This window comes from Spea bombifrons, chromosome 12 (assembly GCF_027358695.1).
Source record: "Spea bombifrons isolate aSpeBom1 chromosome 12, aSpeBom1.2.pri, whole genome shotgun sequence".
NCBI classification, from domain to species: domain Eukaryota; kingdom Metazoa; phylum Chordata; class Amphibia; order Anura; family Pelobatidae; genus Spea; species Spea bombifrons.
In genome coordinates, this window is record NC_071098.1 from 31,573,949 (window position 1) to 31,591,813 (window position 17,865).

Below are 17,865 nucleotides of genomic sequence, written 5' to 3' on the forward strand. Positions count from 1 at the left end.
CAGGTTCCGTTCACCTGTTAAAGGTTTAAGTGTAATTGCCGGATCCAGTTCTACCGGAACGTTCGTCCGGCTCTTATAGGATACAGAATGATGAAGAGTCATGGTGCATGCACGCCAAAATCGTCCCAGACAAAAATTACCAGAGTCACAGACAGGGAATAACTAAAAATAGCAGTCGTAAGAATCGTATCTACGCACGGCGGGTGTGCCGCGGGGTTACTAATATCATAAGAGTGAGTCCTTCTCAATCCACAGGTGATGCAAACATCGTGGACACTCCACCTACAAATCTCTAGTTCATTCACCAGAAGCTTCTGTGAGAAACAAAGTTCATTCTTGTCAATGGAATGAGTTTTTTTCATCAAGAATATTGGGAAAGGGAAAAAAAAACTTTTGGAAAGTTAAATGATGTTCTTGGGAAGTAAATAATGCCAGGAGTGGGCTACAAGAGTTTCGGATGGGGTTTGGGGATGTCCATTATGTGAGGGAACCAAGCTAAGTGGGTTTTAAAAATGGGTCTTCTCCCCCCGTCTATGCACAAGACAAACGTTTCCTTGCGTCTCAGTAGTCATGGATACTTTGTGACTCCATAAAACCTTCCGTGGGAATGCTGACACCGGTGGAAATAGCGAGGAAACATCCAATACCCGTCCCCTAATGACTTTATTTACTTCCTGAAATGTGGCGTGTGTTGAGGCCCAAATATTGTGTGGTGGCCGGCCATAGAAACCCGTTTTTTATGCACATGTTGGATTTCCTTCCATTTTGAGAATCCAAGTGAAAGCTCACAGTGAAGTAGATAAGAAACCGGCTCAACACTTATATAATATCGTAATCAGAAAAGAGTCTATTTGTCCACTTTATTTTCTCCATGGTTTTCTGGCAGCGCTTGGCAGGTATTCTCCGCATGTTCTGCATATGGGAACATACATGACATATAAGGACATATAGTCCTTGGGGGTCTCTAGCTCATCCATGTCCATGGCGGACGGAAAACTGTAGGTCTGTACTGACGATCTGGCACACCTTGCAAGTACTTGTTGAGGCACTGGCTGGTGGTACCTCATACTCCATACCGGATCTACCGATTGAGTGAATCTATGTATCCCACAGGTCCCACCTGGCCATCTGCCCACCGGACAAATTCCTGGAAGGTCTGTGGCTGATGGACTCTAATACTTACTGATTCTCCAGTAGCTGCATACACATGGCCTCATATCGAGTTGGAGAACACACATGGTCATCTGGTGGCCACTGGACTTACGTGTCAGGGCTGCCTAGCCATCCCAAGTCCAGTCCTGGATGACAGCCCAAAAAATGTCAGGGTCTTCATGCAACAGGAACGGCATAAAAGTTTCCACTGTTAGTCACGATATTATAATGGTGTTTTGGGTACTTAACATAGTGCTCATAAAACCAAAAACGCTTATTAAACTGTCTGGATAAAAACATTATTATTTCACGTTTAAACCAGATTAAACAGGCTACTGGAAAAACACCGCGTAGGGACCGTCCTGTGACTTTATTGTGTGATACTTTTTGTTTAAAGTGCTCAGTTTTATGATTTTTGTTTATTTCTCGTTTTATTTAATTTCAATTTCGTTTAAAGGGTTTTAAAGGCTAAAAAAAGGGAAAGATAGTTTAACGTACTTCAATCTGAGTTCTAGTACGCTAAAGGTGTGTAGATTGTAAGCTCATTGGACACATGGCACATTTATTCATATCCTAGCTTCAACCACCGACATCATTATCGTGCGCCCAATACCATCATCATACCCTCCGACAGCATCATATTCCCCAAAAAGAAACCTCACAGGTAAGCTAAAAGGGAATAATTAAAAATCTAATTAAATATAATCCAATAAATGAATTTTTTATTCAAATCTCTTAATAAAACTCAAACACAATGAGAGAGTGCTTTCAGGCACACTAACGTCCGCTTATACATATCATTCTCAGCCAAAGTCACATACAACGTATTCTTATCCATCCATTCATGCATACACATCACACTTCTCAGCCGCACATCACACACTCAGCCACACACACATTTGGTCCATTGGAGTCACACTCAAGCCCACACACCACACTCAGCTGTACATAAATACGAATGTGGTCCTCATTTCTTCCATGAAGTTGCATAAATATTAATCCTCGGAAGGCTCTTGGACCCAGTTCAGCCTCATTTTTGAAACCCCCTAAAGCGCTGCTTGCAGAATCGAGCACCAGATCTGGCTAAGGTCCATGGCTGTAGTTCACCACCAATGCCAACAGTAATTATTATACGTAACACAAGGTGTTCAATACGGTGTTTTTGTTGGATTCTATCGTAGCCTTTACAAGTCACTGATAAGCCCTAAAGTTGGTAGAAACAGGCAGCTTGTACCCCTGACATCACTTTCCATGTGATGGAACTTTGATATCGACTTGTGACGGGAACTCCGTCGTGGAGAGAGGTCTCGTCCCACTAGAGAGTCTCCTCGGTGGAAAGTGCTATTTTCTGTCCGTTAGCCAGCACTATACATGACCAAACCTACAGGACTCAGTACTCCATGACAAAGGGAACCGGCACGTTAATGCCCTTTTCGCACATAAACAAATCCCTCGCTCTCTTCCCAGTGACAGCTGCCCGTATGATGTATTACGTGTCATTTTCCCACGAGTCTAGTTTATAGAATGACATTCCTAGGTTTGATGTTTTGGGAACTGGTTGCTACCAGTAGTTAAGGCGTAACGGATACCACTTTTTAATGCAAGCTCTATCTTGTTAGGTCATATCCTAGCCTGTGTTTAGCTGCACGTTTGAACTTTCATTAAAAAAACCGACCTTGTGTGCCTAGAAAGACATGAAACTAGACGAGCCAGTCTCATGAAATCCAGGAACACTGGTAGGAGTAAAAGCATTAACATACTTCTGAAAATAAGACAGAGGGTGCAATGCATACACAAGAGTTTGTATATTGCAGACGTTTATTTTGTTATGAATCACATAATTCATAGAGAAATAAAGGATATTGGCTCTGGACTGCACAGAACCATATAATTTGGGTTTTACACTTGCTATTCCCCATTTGGCCACACGGGGTGTCTGCGACAAAGTGATCTCTGGTCAATTAAAAGCATTTAAACTGTGACAAATTTTGGTATCACCTCTGGGGAAGTTTTACCCAGGGATATCTTGGTTGGGTAGATTAGATCCCAAAGGTTTAAATTTGTCATCCACTCAAAATAATTTGATAGCACTTGGATAAGCCAAGTCTGCATCTCGTCTGTTCACAAAAAGACAAGTGACGGTTGAGTTGAGTGCTGTCGTGTTGCACATTGATATTTAGTTGTGTTAAACAAAAGAAAGACTTGGTCCTTTATAATATCAAGTCTGATACATATTCTTTCTTCTCGTTGGGGTTATGACATCATAAGATGGAAAGGTGGCTGATGACAAAGGACTAAACTATAGGCAATGTGTGTTGGAACTGGTGGGTGTTCTTTTTGAGGAATAGGCTTAATAAGGCATGCCTTTGAATTTAAAGGGTACTTTGAAAAGTACTAATTTCTAGGGTTTCTACCATCATGGCCCATTTCAATGTTCTTCTGCAGGCTCTTTTCGCCATGATGAACAGAACTGGACAAGGAGTGATGGAAATGTCCAAATGTACCAAAGTAACCAGGTTCAAAATCTCTTACCAAATGCCCAGAAAGACATTTACCTATCCCTGAGTAAAATAACTCTAAAACTTATTAAAGAACCCCAAACAAAGTCCTGGATGGTCCAATATCACCGATATGGCAAACTTAGTCCAACTGCTGTAACAATGAGAAAGATCTCAGCTCATCTGGAACACAATATAGTCACTGGGATGAGCTTAGCATGTGTAACACTTTCCAACATCGTTTTTCAAACGAGCACTGAGCACTTAACCAAGTTAATTAGGAGGAATAATGTTACTGACACATGACTCCAGTTTCCATTAGTCAATTTAAACAATTAGTAAAACACCCAAGCCACTCACTTGTCTGTGCAAAAATTACTGTCTCATTGCCAAAGACGGCTGTAGAGCAGATAAAGCTAATAGAAAATAGAAAGGTTATTAAATCATAAATAAATGCACCAGAAGATGATATATTACATGTGCTGATTCCTTTTTTATTCCTGGTCTTAGAAAGGAAATATAAATTTTCTTAAATGAAGAGCAGACGAAGAACACCAGCACCTCTGATGAGGGCTATGAAGTATGAAACGTTATCAGTCTGGAAAAATGTCCCACGTATCATTACATATCCTGTAAGATTTGATTATTACCAATAAGACAAGAGCAATTAATTGGCTTTAGATTATTGAAACATAATAATTTCCACCAGAATTCTCATTTTCTTTTCTCATTGTTTTTTTCCCCACCCAATGCATTCTGCTTTTTGTACACTAGGCGGCAGCACTACGATAGAGCGACATCCTCCCTGATTCTGTGAGAGTAATTAGTATTAATCATAATATACAGAGCTGACAGGTAAGTCTGCTGTCATTGACGTCCATGAGAATAAGTGCCCGTACTTATCACAAATCACACGCTTTCATTGATGGCAAAAAACATCGAGAATTACATCATGCACGACAAATTCCACTTCCACTTGGAAAAAAATGAGCTTATATCTTGTTTTGTAACTAATATCACTGTTCAATATAACAGAAAAAAATAAAAGCTCATCCTGTAGCAGTGAAATCTTAGGCACATATAAGGATAAGGCCATATCTATGGGCACCCATAGGGAAAACAATCTACCTATTTAAGATGCCTCGGAGAGGTCAAAAAGAGACAGCTCTATATTTATAATTCAGCTACTCTTAATCATTGGTTTAGGTCTCCATAATTGTTAGGGTATTTTGACGAGCCTCAAGGTTTTTACCCCTGCCTTATGCTGAATGAGCAGATGCTTAGGGTCAAACATTCTAAAGTGGACCGTTAATATTTTCATTCAAAATATCTTTGCCTCCTGCCAAGTCATGGTTTCCATAAGGACCATTATTAGAACCATTTGGCTGCCACTAGTAGCAAGTCATTACGATAGGAACAGTGTGATGGGCTATTAAAGGGTTAATATTTGGAAGGGCCTCGGGGTCAGAGAATTCTGTTAGTCCCCAGTCACATCACACTTAAAATTAAGTAATTCACGCAGCCACATTCTTTGCCCTCTTTACCCCCATTAAAAGAAAATACAAAGTGAACAACAATGCAAGAAAAAGATACCCTTCAGAATAAACCAGTATAAGAATATACCTTCTCACCAGTAGATGGCAGTGCAACATTATCACCGAGCCTCGATGACTACGGCCTGATGAAGACTCTTTAGATACCATGATGGAATCATTTGTGGTCACTTTGGTGTAGACATGGTTAGTTGGGCATCAACCGACTCTCATAGCTTCTTACCCTGGTGGTCTTGTGGAAGAGGGTCCATCTAGAACTCCTTCTCACATTTATGTTATTGTTCTGCTATTGCCTCTAAGTCCTCTCTCCCTATTTAATACCTTTATATGACAAAGTGGTTCTGTAATTCTTCCCCATCAATTGTTGGGACACAATATATTTCTGCAATAAAAGGCTTTCTGCACGTTTGGCCAAATCCAGCTTTTGTGAGGGAAATCCAAACATGAAAAATCATCACCAAGACATTGATATCAGCCTCGCTTCATATGGTTTCTCTGGTTATTTTATTACAAGCGAGATATTTACCACCAGGGAAAATTTCATGTCCATCTTGGAATTTCCAAGACCAATCCCTTCAAATGCATAAGAAAACAATGTTCTAATCGGACCCTTAATCCATTCACAGTGGTGTCTCACAGGAGATGGAGCCAATAACTGTTACAACCTTACTGGAGAAGTCATATGGGCCAACAATGGGGAAACTCAACAAACAATGGCAATGATTAACAAGTGAAGACCACAGGCTTTTAATACTTTATTTCAACGGACCAAATCATTCCTAAATGCTGTCAGATTCTATGTTTCCAGAGACAGCGATACAAAAAGAATTAACAAAGAGCGATGCTTTATTAGAGTTAAGTTCCGAACAACAAAACACATGCAACGTGTGAAGGATTTATATTGTCTTGCGATACATACGGGCAATATTGGGATAAGAAGGTCAAGATGAGAGTAAAGAACAGATGCCCAGAGGCATTTCAAGTTAGAAGTCCATCTGTGTGATACAAGTGACCAGTCCATGAGCAAGCCGGGCTCCGGCATCACCACCCGCTGGCGCCATTTGCAGAGCCATCTTTTTTAGGGGCGATGTTGGGAAAGAAGGTCTTTTTTTGCTTGAATTATCCATCCAGGGTATAATTGCTGTTGCGTTGTTGTTGATTATAGTCGGTTTTTGGAATGTGGGGAATAACTTCTCTTAGAAGCCAAGTTAATGGCTCTAAAGATAGAATATCGCAGAATATCCTCATAAGACATGGCTTTTCACACAGACCGTTATTAGAACCATTCCATTGCCACTATAAGCGAGTCATGACAATAGGATCAATGAAAGAGTTAATACTAGAAGACCTTCGGGGTCAGAGAATTCCGTTCTTTTCGAGGTACGTAAATCGGACATTAATGATATCTTATCTTTACCATATGAAGCATTGGAACACCTCCTTTACTGCTTGACATACTGCCTGGGGCAATCGCTACGTAGCACGCAGGGGCCTGTGGTTCCAGAAACATGCACGAACCCCGTCTTACAAACACACCCTATGACACACTGCAGGTTGCACGGCTCGTTAGGGTTTGGGGGGGCATCGCAACGCTCAGGACAGCTGCTTCCACAGTTGGAGAATGTCGTGTTACCGGTGCAGGACTCACACATTTGCTGCGGGACGCAGGCTCTGGTATCATCCTCTAAGTACCCTTCCTTGCAGAAGCAGCCCCGAGCGCATGCCTTATTGCATACAGGGGGTGGGTTAAAGTTGGTGCAGTTTGGAGGACATGCGCTGCCACAGTCATTGTACACTTGGTTTTCCCCACAATTCGAAGTGGTTGCTGTAAAAAAAAGGGAAACCACAATTAAAGGAAAACAAGTGAACAACGTTGAAAAACATCAGATGGCTACATTGTTGCGGATTCTCGATGGGTATGGCCTGATGAAGACACTGAGCACTTGGATACCATAGTAGAACCAGTTGGGGGAACTGTGGTATAGACGTGGTTGGGACGGAATTACTTACATTGTCCAGTTGCAGTAGTTGTTTGTCCGGTCACTACCTGGTATGATGCACCTGAATAACAGAAAATTGGGGTGATTAATATGAAAAAATGGTTTGCTGTTCATGTATGGGCCCAGTATTCCCAATACAGCTGGCATGGTTGGCCGGAAATGTTGACTTGCATTAACGCCAATATTTACGACCATGAGGGAACCCGTAGGACTTGAGTTTAAAGAAGAAGTGAGTTGGCTTGCAGTGCCTTTATTTTTCATGTTTACACTTACTTGGTTGTCCAGGGGGTTGTTGGTTGTTGGCTACGGTTTGTGCAGGTGTTTGCTGGGAGTTGGTGGTTGTTTGCCCCGTCACAAGCAAGTACGTCAGGCCTGGGTAACAAAGAAGACATAGCTTTAGTGGGGAAAACATTCTTCATTTCCAATATCTGCTTCACTCTTCTGTCGACTTGGTGGTTGCATTGGACGTATACATTGACCTGTCCTCAAAACCCATCCAACAGCACGCGTTAATGATCTTCTCGAACACCAAGGTCTTTGTTACTTGGGATGTTCTTGGGAGAAGATCTTTATTATAAGCTAAGTTATGAAATAATAATATTACGATAGTCTCCCTCACTGACTAGGAGGCCAGCTTGAGGCCATGTAGGACAGGACACTCTTGGTGGTGTGCCCCATCTTGAAACCCACCCAGCCGTTCCTCTCTGAGATTGTCCAAACTGGCTTTTTTTTTTTTACTATAAAGATAAAAAATTCTGCCCTCAGCCATGGGTAAGAAATGAAACAGAATATATTACTTACTAAGTGTGAGGACCACACACATCCACATGGTCATAATGAAACAGGCCTCGGATCAATTTCCAGCTATAATGTAGAGAACATTTAGGGTTAGGGTAGAGAATGTTCTAGAATTATTATCTTTTTTTTACATATTCACTAAAATAGACCTTCTCAAATAGAAATGTGAAAATCCTCAATCAACAGAACATTGATTAAATGTTTCTATTTTGTGCTAATTTTTCTCAAACCCATAACTTTTACACACAATTACAACCAACTTGGAAGTCATTACATTACTGGCACATGATTAATATTTATATATAAAAAAATATATATATATATGTAAAAATAAAATAATAAAACAGTAATAATAATAATAATAATAATAATAATACTTTGAACAAATAAATGACAATATCAGCTCAATAATCAATAATATTGGTTCCAGCTGCTACTTTTGATATTGTTTCTAACAACAATAAAAGAACATAACTTCCTAGATTAAATTCTAAATTCTGCATACTGAAATATATTATTTATAAAGTGATGATGTCACGCACTGAAATTATAATATTAATTTAAAAAAAATATATATTAATAGTATATGAATTTTCATGAGAAAGTGACAAATGTATCCATTTAAGTAGATATACCGTACTCTATATATATATATATATCGGAAGTGGAGAATATCGTACTTACCTGTAAAACCAAGATGCCAGCTTCTCCTGTCTCGACTTTGCCGAGCCGCTTTATTTTATACCGTGTAGGAGTCAGGGTGTGAACAGGGAAAGGAAGGATTTTAAGGAGTGCCCCGTGATCAGTTTAAAGTTTCACTTTAATATCCTGCCCTGGGTGTAAAAGACTCAAAAAATAGAATTATTATTGGTCTAATTGCGACACCCTGTAAAGTGTATAATGTATATATTGATTATACGGTCACACTTCTGTTACGTGTTGGGACTTGTATGTGCTAAATCACATGTTTGCCTCCCCTGTTGGCATGTGCTTGTGATTTTGAAATGAAACTGTTATTGGATTCGGGTTTCTAGATGGTAACGAACTAAAATGTTTAGTGTTTTTGTATCCAATGTCAGACAGGTCCCAGAAATCCAGGTTCTAGGTCTGAAGATAGGGTAGATGTTTCTCCTAGATGGGGTTCCTTCAGTTTAGAACGCCGAAGGCAACTTTATCTAGAAATCTAGGAGCTACAATTCTTATTTATTATGCAGGAAAGCATCTACCGGTATTTTTTTGGTTTTTAAGTTCACGATTTAAAATTTAACCCTTTGAGGTAACATGACTTTGGCCTCTCTGAAGGTTATTGTGAATTCTCACTTGAGTTGGGTATCCAGTCTTGGAATGTCTGAGGTTTTTTAATCATCTTATGTGATGTATCCCACTTTTGACAGTCAACAAACACTAATAAAAAGAATAATATTTATTGAATTTGATGTTTTTTGGCTTTGGAAGAAATCTCTGGTGAATTTTTTTTTTCTTGTTAAAAATGGTTAAAAATTTGGTTTTTATCTTATAGGATCTGGTAAAATAATGCAGTTGAGTAACTTTGCTGTTCTTTTCTCATTTTACGACCTTACGAGAGCCGGTTTCCCCCGTTGACCTGAAACTGCAGGTGTCTCGTCGCCAATCACCGAGCAGACCGAGGAGCCAGAAGGATCAAGGTTATTATTACTACTCAGGCCGGAGCAGCTACCGATACCTGATTATTTGTGGCTGCACGTTTAATTAATGGGTGCATTATTTTCATGCTGCGTTACGAGACATTTAAATGTGAATCATTGTTTTTTTGCACACGGGCCAAGAATACGTTTACGCGCAGAGACCAGGTCGCTGCAGACAAAAACAGAAACCAAACATCAATGGGAAGATAGACCCAAGGAAGAGGGCGACGTGGGTGACTCTTCATACTGTTATAGGGCCTCCGTTGTCTCAAGCTCCTCTCTCTGATACATTGTATCCCAGCAGATAAAGGCTTCCCTTTGACCCTCAATCCAGCCGTGGTGTCATATTGCAGGAGAAATAGCTAATAACCGTTACCTTCCTGGAGGAGTCATAGGGAAAAACGATCGGGAAACTCCACCAACCCCACCGACTCATGTAATGTCTGTATGAATAATACATTTTGGGAGATATCAGTGCCTGGGAAATTATCTGCTGTCGCAATCACCCGAATTGCAGGAGACACATTGTGCTTCACGCATGGTCACCTGTTTGGTTAGACTGTCATCATTCTAAATGAGATAATTATTTCCCATTACCTGCTGACATCCACATGTAGGGAAGTATCCTTTATTACATTTAATTAGGGTAGAAATGTCGGTGACGAACCTTCCACCTTGTGCTTAACCAAACAATGGGTCTCATCGGTGCTATTGCAGTGTTTAAAGTGGATGTTCCACTGCTCAATTTCACACTTTTGCATGGAGGAAGGACTTCATTAGCATTGCCATAAAGCATCATCTCAGTGTGGTGTTTGGTAAGGTCATACTTAAAAAAAAAAAGGGAAAGGTCACTCAAAACATCACATGACTGACAATAACGGCGGCCTCCAAGTCTGCAGATAAAGGGTGTTTATTGGAACTCTGTCCCGCTGTCCCGCCTATCCCTACCTCTGTCCCGGTTTGCAGGGGTGAAGGTAGGGTGAGGCGAGAGCGGTACTCATCTCGTACGCAGCTGTGAGGGGGTGCACAGCCGCCTGATCAGCAGCTGCAGCCTGCAGGACTAGTTGGGAGATCACGATCTCTCTCTAGTCGGCTCAACATTAGGGAGTGCAAGGTCTGTCACTTCAGACCTTGCTTTACTGCTCCCTAATCACTACGCCCCGGCAAATAATGCCAACCACGGCGATATGACGTCGTACCCCCGCGCACTGCATCAATAGCCGGCACGTAGTGATGAGTCTGAAGTGACAGACCTCGCGCTCCCACTGGAGGATGGAAGATGGAGGAAGAGGTAAGAGATGGGGAGAAAGTGGTGTAAGGGCAGTGTATGTATATCTGTGTGTGTGTGTAAGCTTGTGTGTGTTTATGGGCAGGTATGTGTAAGATCAGTATAGGTATTTGTAAGCTGGTGTATAAGGGCAGTGTATGTGTATATGGGTGTGTAAAGGCAGGTGTGTGTAAAGGCAGTGTATGTGTATATGTGTGTGTAAGGGCAGTGCATGTGTATATGTGTGTTTATGGGCAGGTGTGTGTAAAGGCAGTGTGACAATGCAAGTGTGACATTGTAAAGTGCAATTGCTTGTATGTGTCCCTCTTTGAAATGTTGGGAGGTATGCTGTATACAGCACCGAGGGTTATATTACTGTATACAGCGCTGAGGTTAATCTTGCTGAAGGAGAAAAACACTTCTTTTCATTGGACTCTCTTTTTTGGAATGATACAAATTTTTTTCTGGACTGGAAGGCGCAGGTAATGTTTTGTGGATGTGGAATAGAACATTAAATATACGCCCTGCAATTACTGAAATTTCCCTTTTAATAAGAACCTCAGCGGAGATTACAGGCTTTTCTCAGGTAATTTTGCTCGTTCTCGATCCTCACCCTCTAGAATTTCACAAGATGAGAAGCGCAGACACTCAGAGCCTGTTAGCCAAACGTGATGTCATCTTTGTTAGGAGACGGAACAGGTTCTACTCATGGATAACAGGATCTTCTAGATCCTACAGGACTATTGCCATTTGTTTTTCTTTACATGGGAAATCAACACCCAACCTTAGTTATTCCTAATGGAAAATCCCAGAAACCAACATCATGGCCTCTTCGGGACGTTAATCATTTATGCTCAGAGTACGACTTCATTCACACTCCCCCCATTAAATTATGTCCTCCTGATTGTTAGGGGAGCTAAAAACATGCCAGCGGTCTTCCTCTCGTCCCAGGCCATGGGTAAGCCAAGCTCCAGTATCAGGAACTATCAGTGCCCTTCACAGGGACACCTTCTTTAGGGTTTTGGGCATTAAACGGGCCGTTGGGTTAACGGGCTAATGTTCTTGGGTTTGTACATCCAGGATATAAATACCGTTGAGTGTTGTGTCGATTATAATGATCATTGTGGAATGTGGGCCATTACCTGTCGCTGTTTGTTGGATACATAGTATCTAGATGTTCCTCTTGTTGAGTTTACACATCCTCTTTGTGTCTTGCAAGCCAAGCCCAAGGAGCCAAGCCATGGACTAATAACCCAACATCCCCATGACTTTCTCCAGCTCGATACATGATGCTTGTAACAATTTATCAACAATTTATGGTGGGATTTGTGGAGCTCTTATTATCTGTTCTTTGCCACAAGGATAAGGAATAATTGGGTTCATAGGTGGACCTCAAGGCTTCTTCACAACCTTCACTTTCTATGTGTTCAAATGTTTGTCGTGCTATTTTGTTCTTCTGGAATAAAACAGATCATTTACAAATAATTTTTTTTATTGTATAATTTGGATGCATTTCAGAATTTAAGGACAATGGGCGGTCCCTAAACCCATTAAAAACAGTGCATTTTTAGCCCGTACATGTACGGACTTTGTCATTAAGGGGTTAACAATCTTTTGGTAAGACACACATGAGCTGATCCTTAATAACGTAGTTTCAAATAACCTTTAGCAGATTACGTTTTTTATCCTTTTTTTCCAATTAGATATAAGATATAAGGTTTTAGAAACTTTTTTTTACAGTTTGTATAACAACAGCCTATCAGTGCCTTCTTTTGGGTCACATGACAATTAAGTGCTCCCGGTAAAAGTAGGAACGAGGCAAACCCAATAATTATGTCTGGAAAAGGTTTGAGCGTTCAACATTATTAGGAAACATTGATCTCAGGATCAGGAAGAAGCCGGGTCGCAGTCTCCGAGTAAGACGCAGTCGTAGGTGCTGTTACGGAAATATCCTTCACGACAATGGCAGCCTTCTAGGCAGGCCTGTCGACACGCAAAGGATGAGGCCGATCCATTTGGATTGTCACATGACCGATCGGTGCAGTTGCCGTTGCATACCGATTCTGTTTGATTCTCTGAGCAACCTTATATCCGAAATAGAAAAGTAGAATTAATTATTGATTATTTGACTACATTCATGCTGATTGGGCGCTTTACTGAGTGGGTGATAGATAAGTGGAACAGCCTCCCAGCAGAGGGTAATACAGCGAGGGTATTAAACATGCATGGGACAGACATACGGCTCCTGAATCTAAGACGAGACCAACGACTGATTAAGGTTTGAATCATTACACCTGGAGAAACTAATGACTAGACGGGGGCCGAATGGGGGCCGATCTGCTGGCGGGTTCTGGGTTTCTATGTAACCTCAACCAAAGGCTGGCTGAACGTTAGGTGAATTATAAATCTATAAAGTTAAAGCGTCAAGGCTCTTCCCAACAAATATCACTAATATAAAATGATTATTAAATAAGTGAATCCTTCACAAAAGAACCCGCATTATGTAAATAGTTTATAAAATGGTTCTTACCATGAGAGATATCGATTTCACTCAATAGCCAGAGGCTTAAAACTGCCAATATGGACAAAAAACGAAAATATTAGTTTTAGCAAAACATTCATAATTTCTCTGTAAGTTAAAAGTTACCAAATTGGTATAAAATTACCATTTTATCAACTTAATTCAATTTCTCAAATAAAAAAAAATAGTTATTACTTGACATTGGACTCACCAAACCATTATAAAATAACATAGGGCATCCCATAGGGATTTATTTTAATACCATAGGGTATTAAATATATATATATATACAGAATTTTGCTGGGCTCTTGAGCGCCCTCTGCTGGTTAATTTTGTATTTATTATTATTATTAATAGTAATAATAAAAATAAGCACTAAAATAATTACACATAATTACACAAAACATCAAACTTACCCATTATTAACGTCGGATTTATCCCTCTCTGCATCATTCTGGTTTTCTGTGTCCCCAGTTAATTTATTTGTTCAGTATCTCTGTATGGAATAAAATTGTTTTTTTTTTTTTAAAGAAATAAATAAAATTGGAGGTTTTTAAGGTTCTAAGGATTTAAGACATACACATTTTCTTTAAACAAAGAAAAATGGCTAAATCATATATATTACGTATACGTACGAATCGGTGGATTCTGAGATGTTACGTGTTTTAAGCCATCATTCATTCATTAGCGTTTATCATACAAGAATGAAAAAAAGACTGAATTAGTGTAAGAATGTGTAATATGTATCCCAAATGTATCGACCAACCACAACATTAACATGGCTGTGTAGGACTATGTGATGTATAATAAGAAAAAGCAGAGTCCATAATCAACACTCATGGGAGGAAGAACATCATTCCAGGTTCTACAAATATCGAGATGTTTTCCAGAACATTCATCCGCACCAGATGAGGTTGTCATGTACCAGGAGAATATTTACAGGCATGTACGTACCGTCCTCGCTCCGCTGATGTTAGTGAAACGAAGGCGTTGAGTGCTGTATTTATATCTGTGGGACCTGAAACCAAATATAGCACCAAGAGTATGGGTGAAGTCCAGTGGTTAAGTAGACACCTGAAGAGGTGCTATATTTAAATTAGCTGATTATTGGGTGGAAGGCTGATATATATATATTTATATACATATTTATATATATATAGAAGGCGGATTCTGCTCCGGGTGACTTAGATAATGAAATTGTCGCAATGTCCCCGACGCATCCGACACGGCTTGCAATGTTTGTGCCGGCGTGTTGCAACAATGTAACCTCTCGAGTTACCGTTTGAACACTCGGACTCGGGAAACAAAAAGAACAAAACCTTCCTGAAGCGTTTCAATGGCAACAAGCAATCAATGCCTGCTTTTGTGTCACATGACTTTTTAGCTTTCATGACAAGGCGAAAGGAGGCATCACACCTCAAGGATCCCAAGGTTAAGGAGGTACGTGCATCCCCTACGTCCCCTGATGGCGTTCGTAAAGTGAATGAATGAACGTACCTTCGTCTTTCTGTCTGGTGTTGACAAAATAAAGGCATCGGCTGCTGCATTTATGTAAAAAAATAATACTTCCGCAAACGTAGGACATTTGTGATGAATGAAGACGCCCCGCAGTAATTTATACACTTGTGATATGTTATAGGGGGTTATATGTATATATAAATGTATATATATATATATATGAGCTGATTTATTACTCATTAAAATTAATAAATGGTTGGGTGGAAGGCCATAAAGGTCAAAGTTTGCATATGATAATGGAATTCTCCCTTTGGTGACATACTCATTGTGTATTGTCCCCGTTGTGTCACTTCAATGTGTCCATATCAGCTTGATACCAGTAACTGAAATGCAGACTTGGGCTAATGTGGGACGTAACAATGTAACCTACTTAGTATCAACCTTATGACTGAAGAAACAAATATCTTGAAAGGGTGGTTTTATGGAAGGTTCCAGCACTTGTTGAAGGAGGCCAACTGATGCCCCAACAAAATCAAGATTCATTAAGACGTTCTGGTTCTTCTTCTGGTGTGGAGATCAACCAAGAGTGACCTCGAGGTCCCAATCCATGGTTAAGCCAAGTTTTTACACAGGAACTCACATCATACTTGGTCAGGGTGGGTGGACCGGATGGGCGGCTTGTTTTGCCACCACTCGAATGATCCATCTGTTAGATTTTTATTAGATGCTTCCCGTGGCTGAAGGCCATACTTTGGTGGTTCTATTTAATCAGTTGAACATATTATTAGTGCTGGGTACAAATGTTTTGTCTACTTCTGAAAACCTGCTGTGTTTCTACAATCCTACGCATCACAATAGTAATGCCGCGTTCACTGCGTATGACATCAGATGTGATGTCAGCGTGAAGAAACTAGTGGCTTTCCATCCCCTTTTGTGGTAGTTACCATGGAAGCCGCTGGCAATTTGAACTTTCTGTGGTTCCTCTCGTGTAGAGCATTTTTTTCAACCTTTGACCTTCTCTATATGTCATTTCCCCATATTTGTAATCACATTCCCTCTACAAGTACAAGAAAACTCACTTTACTCTTATTTCAGTAATTGTTTTATTGATCTGAAATCTGTTTGATACAGGGTGTTAAAGGGGTCAACGTTGGAGATGGTCGGCCATGTCTGTCTTCCACTGATGGACGTCCATCCCGTAGACTGACCCTCCTGGCGGAGGTTTCCGATCTGATTATAAAAGGCGGAGGACATCTAGCAATCTTGTGGTAAGACGCAACGCGAAGGATCCTTAAGAACATAGCCAGAAGAACAGACGCAGCCAACTCTACAGACGTCCATGCAGAGAACCTCTGGTTTAACCCGAAATTTGCCGGTTGTTCGTCGCAATTGACTGCTGCATCCGCCAGGACACGCTGAGGCACAGTCACTGAACGTTCCGTTACCGCATGTTTCCCCTGTCAATCACATGGATACAATGTATCTCTTAATAGAATGTCACTCAATAGCCTCAAACATCAGTGAATATATATATATAAATAAATATAAATAAATATCAATCTAATTTGTATTTATGGTACAGTTTGATAATTAGCTACATGTTTAAAATAACTCATGGAACTTTCGAAGGATTTAATGAATGCCCTTCATTACTAGAAGAAAAAAATGTTCTTTTAATCGTATTTGTTCCATTTACTCAAATTCCTTTAAAAAAATTCAAAGCATGCGTAAATCCCCCCAAAAGGGAGTAATTTATTTCCTGATTTTGTTTTTCAATAATATTACATAATTCTTGTAAAATACTGTTATTTTTTTTTAATTTTAGGACATTTAGTATACAATATTGCAATCGATGAGGAAATGTATTAGGATGAGCTGAGTTTAGAGTTAAATCTTAAATTTTTATTAAAAAAAAAATATATAGAAATGAATTACTGACCAGTTAACAGGTGAAATAATAGTAATACTAATATAAAAATTAGGAGTTTAATTTCATTTAATTTTAGAAATAAATAAATAAAATTGTCCTTACCAAATGAGAAATCAAACTGATTTAACAGAAGAAGGCAGCAAACTGTATGATGAATAGAAAGAAAATATTGAATTAATAACAGAGAAAAACTTTTTAAATGTAAAATTTGATTGATATAAGCATATAAAAAGATATATTCAGATATTTGATGAGGAGGTCTATGAAGAGACATTCTATGTTCTAAGCAATGTTACATAATTTTATTGTTATTATTATTATTATTATGACATCAAAACTAATTTTGAGCTCCGAGTAAATAAAGGGAACATTTTTTGTTCATTTAAAAAAAATCACAGCAGATTCTCACCATCGATGGTCCATTTCAGGTCCAGATGTAGGTAACAGAGTTGTTGACGTTAACATAGATAAATCCAAACTTACCCAGCGCCAAAGCCACCCGCTTGGTTGGTTTAGACATCGTAGAATCCAAAATACCTTCAAAAGATACATATTGAGGTTGGATGCATTTCCAGAATTATAAAATGTATCTACATAATGTCTGATATGGAGCAGGAGGTCCTTCACATCTGATGACAGCCATGTTTTTAGAAGACAAATAGTCAAAATAAGGCTTAAAGTTCCTGTTCCACAAACTCTGTTGAATGTAACGCTTTTTGTAATTAAACGCAGAACTGGAACTCTACATTTTAATCAATTCAATCGATTTTCTCAACCTAAAAATAATGCGAGCTCCACGTACCTCGACGATCGTCCAGCTCCGGACCGGCTACGCGATCGAGTCGCCTGTGCTTTATATACGGCGTAAAGGCAAACTCACCGTTTATCAAATAGGTCACGAGGAAATCTTTATTTTTCGCGGCTGAACGCGTCACCTGAGCATTCATTCATTTTCCCCGCCCGGTTGTGTAAACTGGTAGATTTTGCACAATAACTTTTCTTCCTCATTGTTCGTCATTAGTTC

General features: G+C 39.8%; 2 protein-coding genes across 2 annotated transcripts in view; both read right to left on the reverse strand.

Annotated features, from left to right (window-relative positions):
- Positions 1-5,969: 5,969 nt before the first annotated feature.
- Positions 5,970-17,865, reverse strand: part of LOC128469752 (uncharacterized) — a 16,141-nt gene continuing 4,245 nt past the window's right edge. Inside the window, exons 6-9 of the mRNA XM_053451550.1 lie at positions 16,041-16,368; positions 7,477-7,575; positions 7,214-7,264; positions 5,970-7,028 (exon numbers count right to left, since the gene is read on the reverse strand). Of these exons, the coding sequence (XP_053307525.1) occupies positions 6,646-7,028; positions 7,214-7,264; positions 7,477-7,575; positions 16,041-16,368 (861 nt within the window). The 3' untranslated portion in view covers positions 5,970-6,645. The remainder of the gene's footprint in view (positions 7,029-7,213; positions 7,265-7,476; positions 7,576-16,040; positions 16,369-17,865) is intronic.
- The window catches only part of LOC128469618 (chymotrypsin inhibitor-like), a 4,128-nt gene continuing 2,253 nt past the window's right edge, over positions 15,991-17,865 (reverse strand). The window contains exons 2-3 of the mRNA XM_053451432.1: positions 16,944-16,985; positions 15,991-16,368 (exon numbers count right to left, since the gene is read on the reverse strand). Coding sequence (XP_053307407.1) covers positions 16,166-16,368; positions 16,944-16,985 — 245 coding nt within the window. The 3' untranslated portion in view covers positions 15,991-16,165. The remainder of the gene's footprint in view (positions 16,369-16,943; positions 16,986-17,865) is intronic.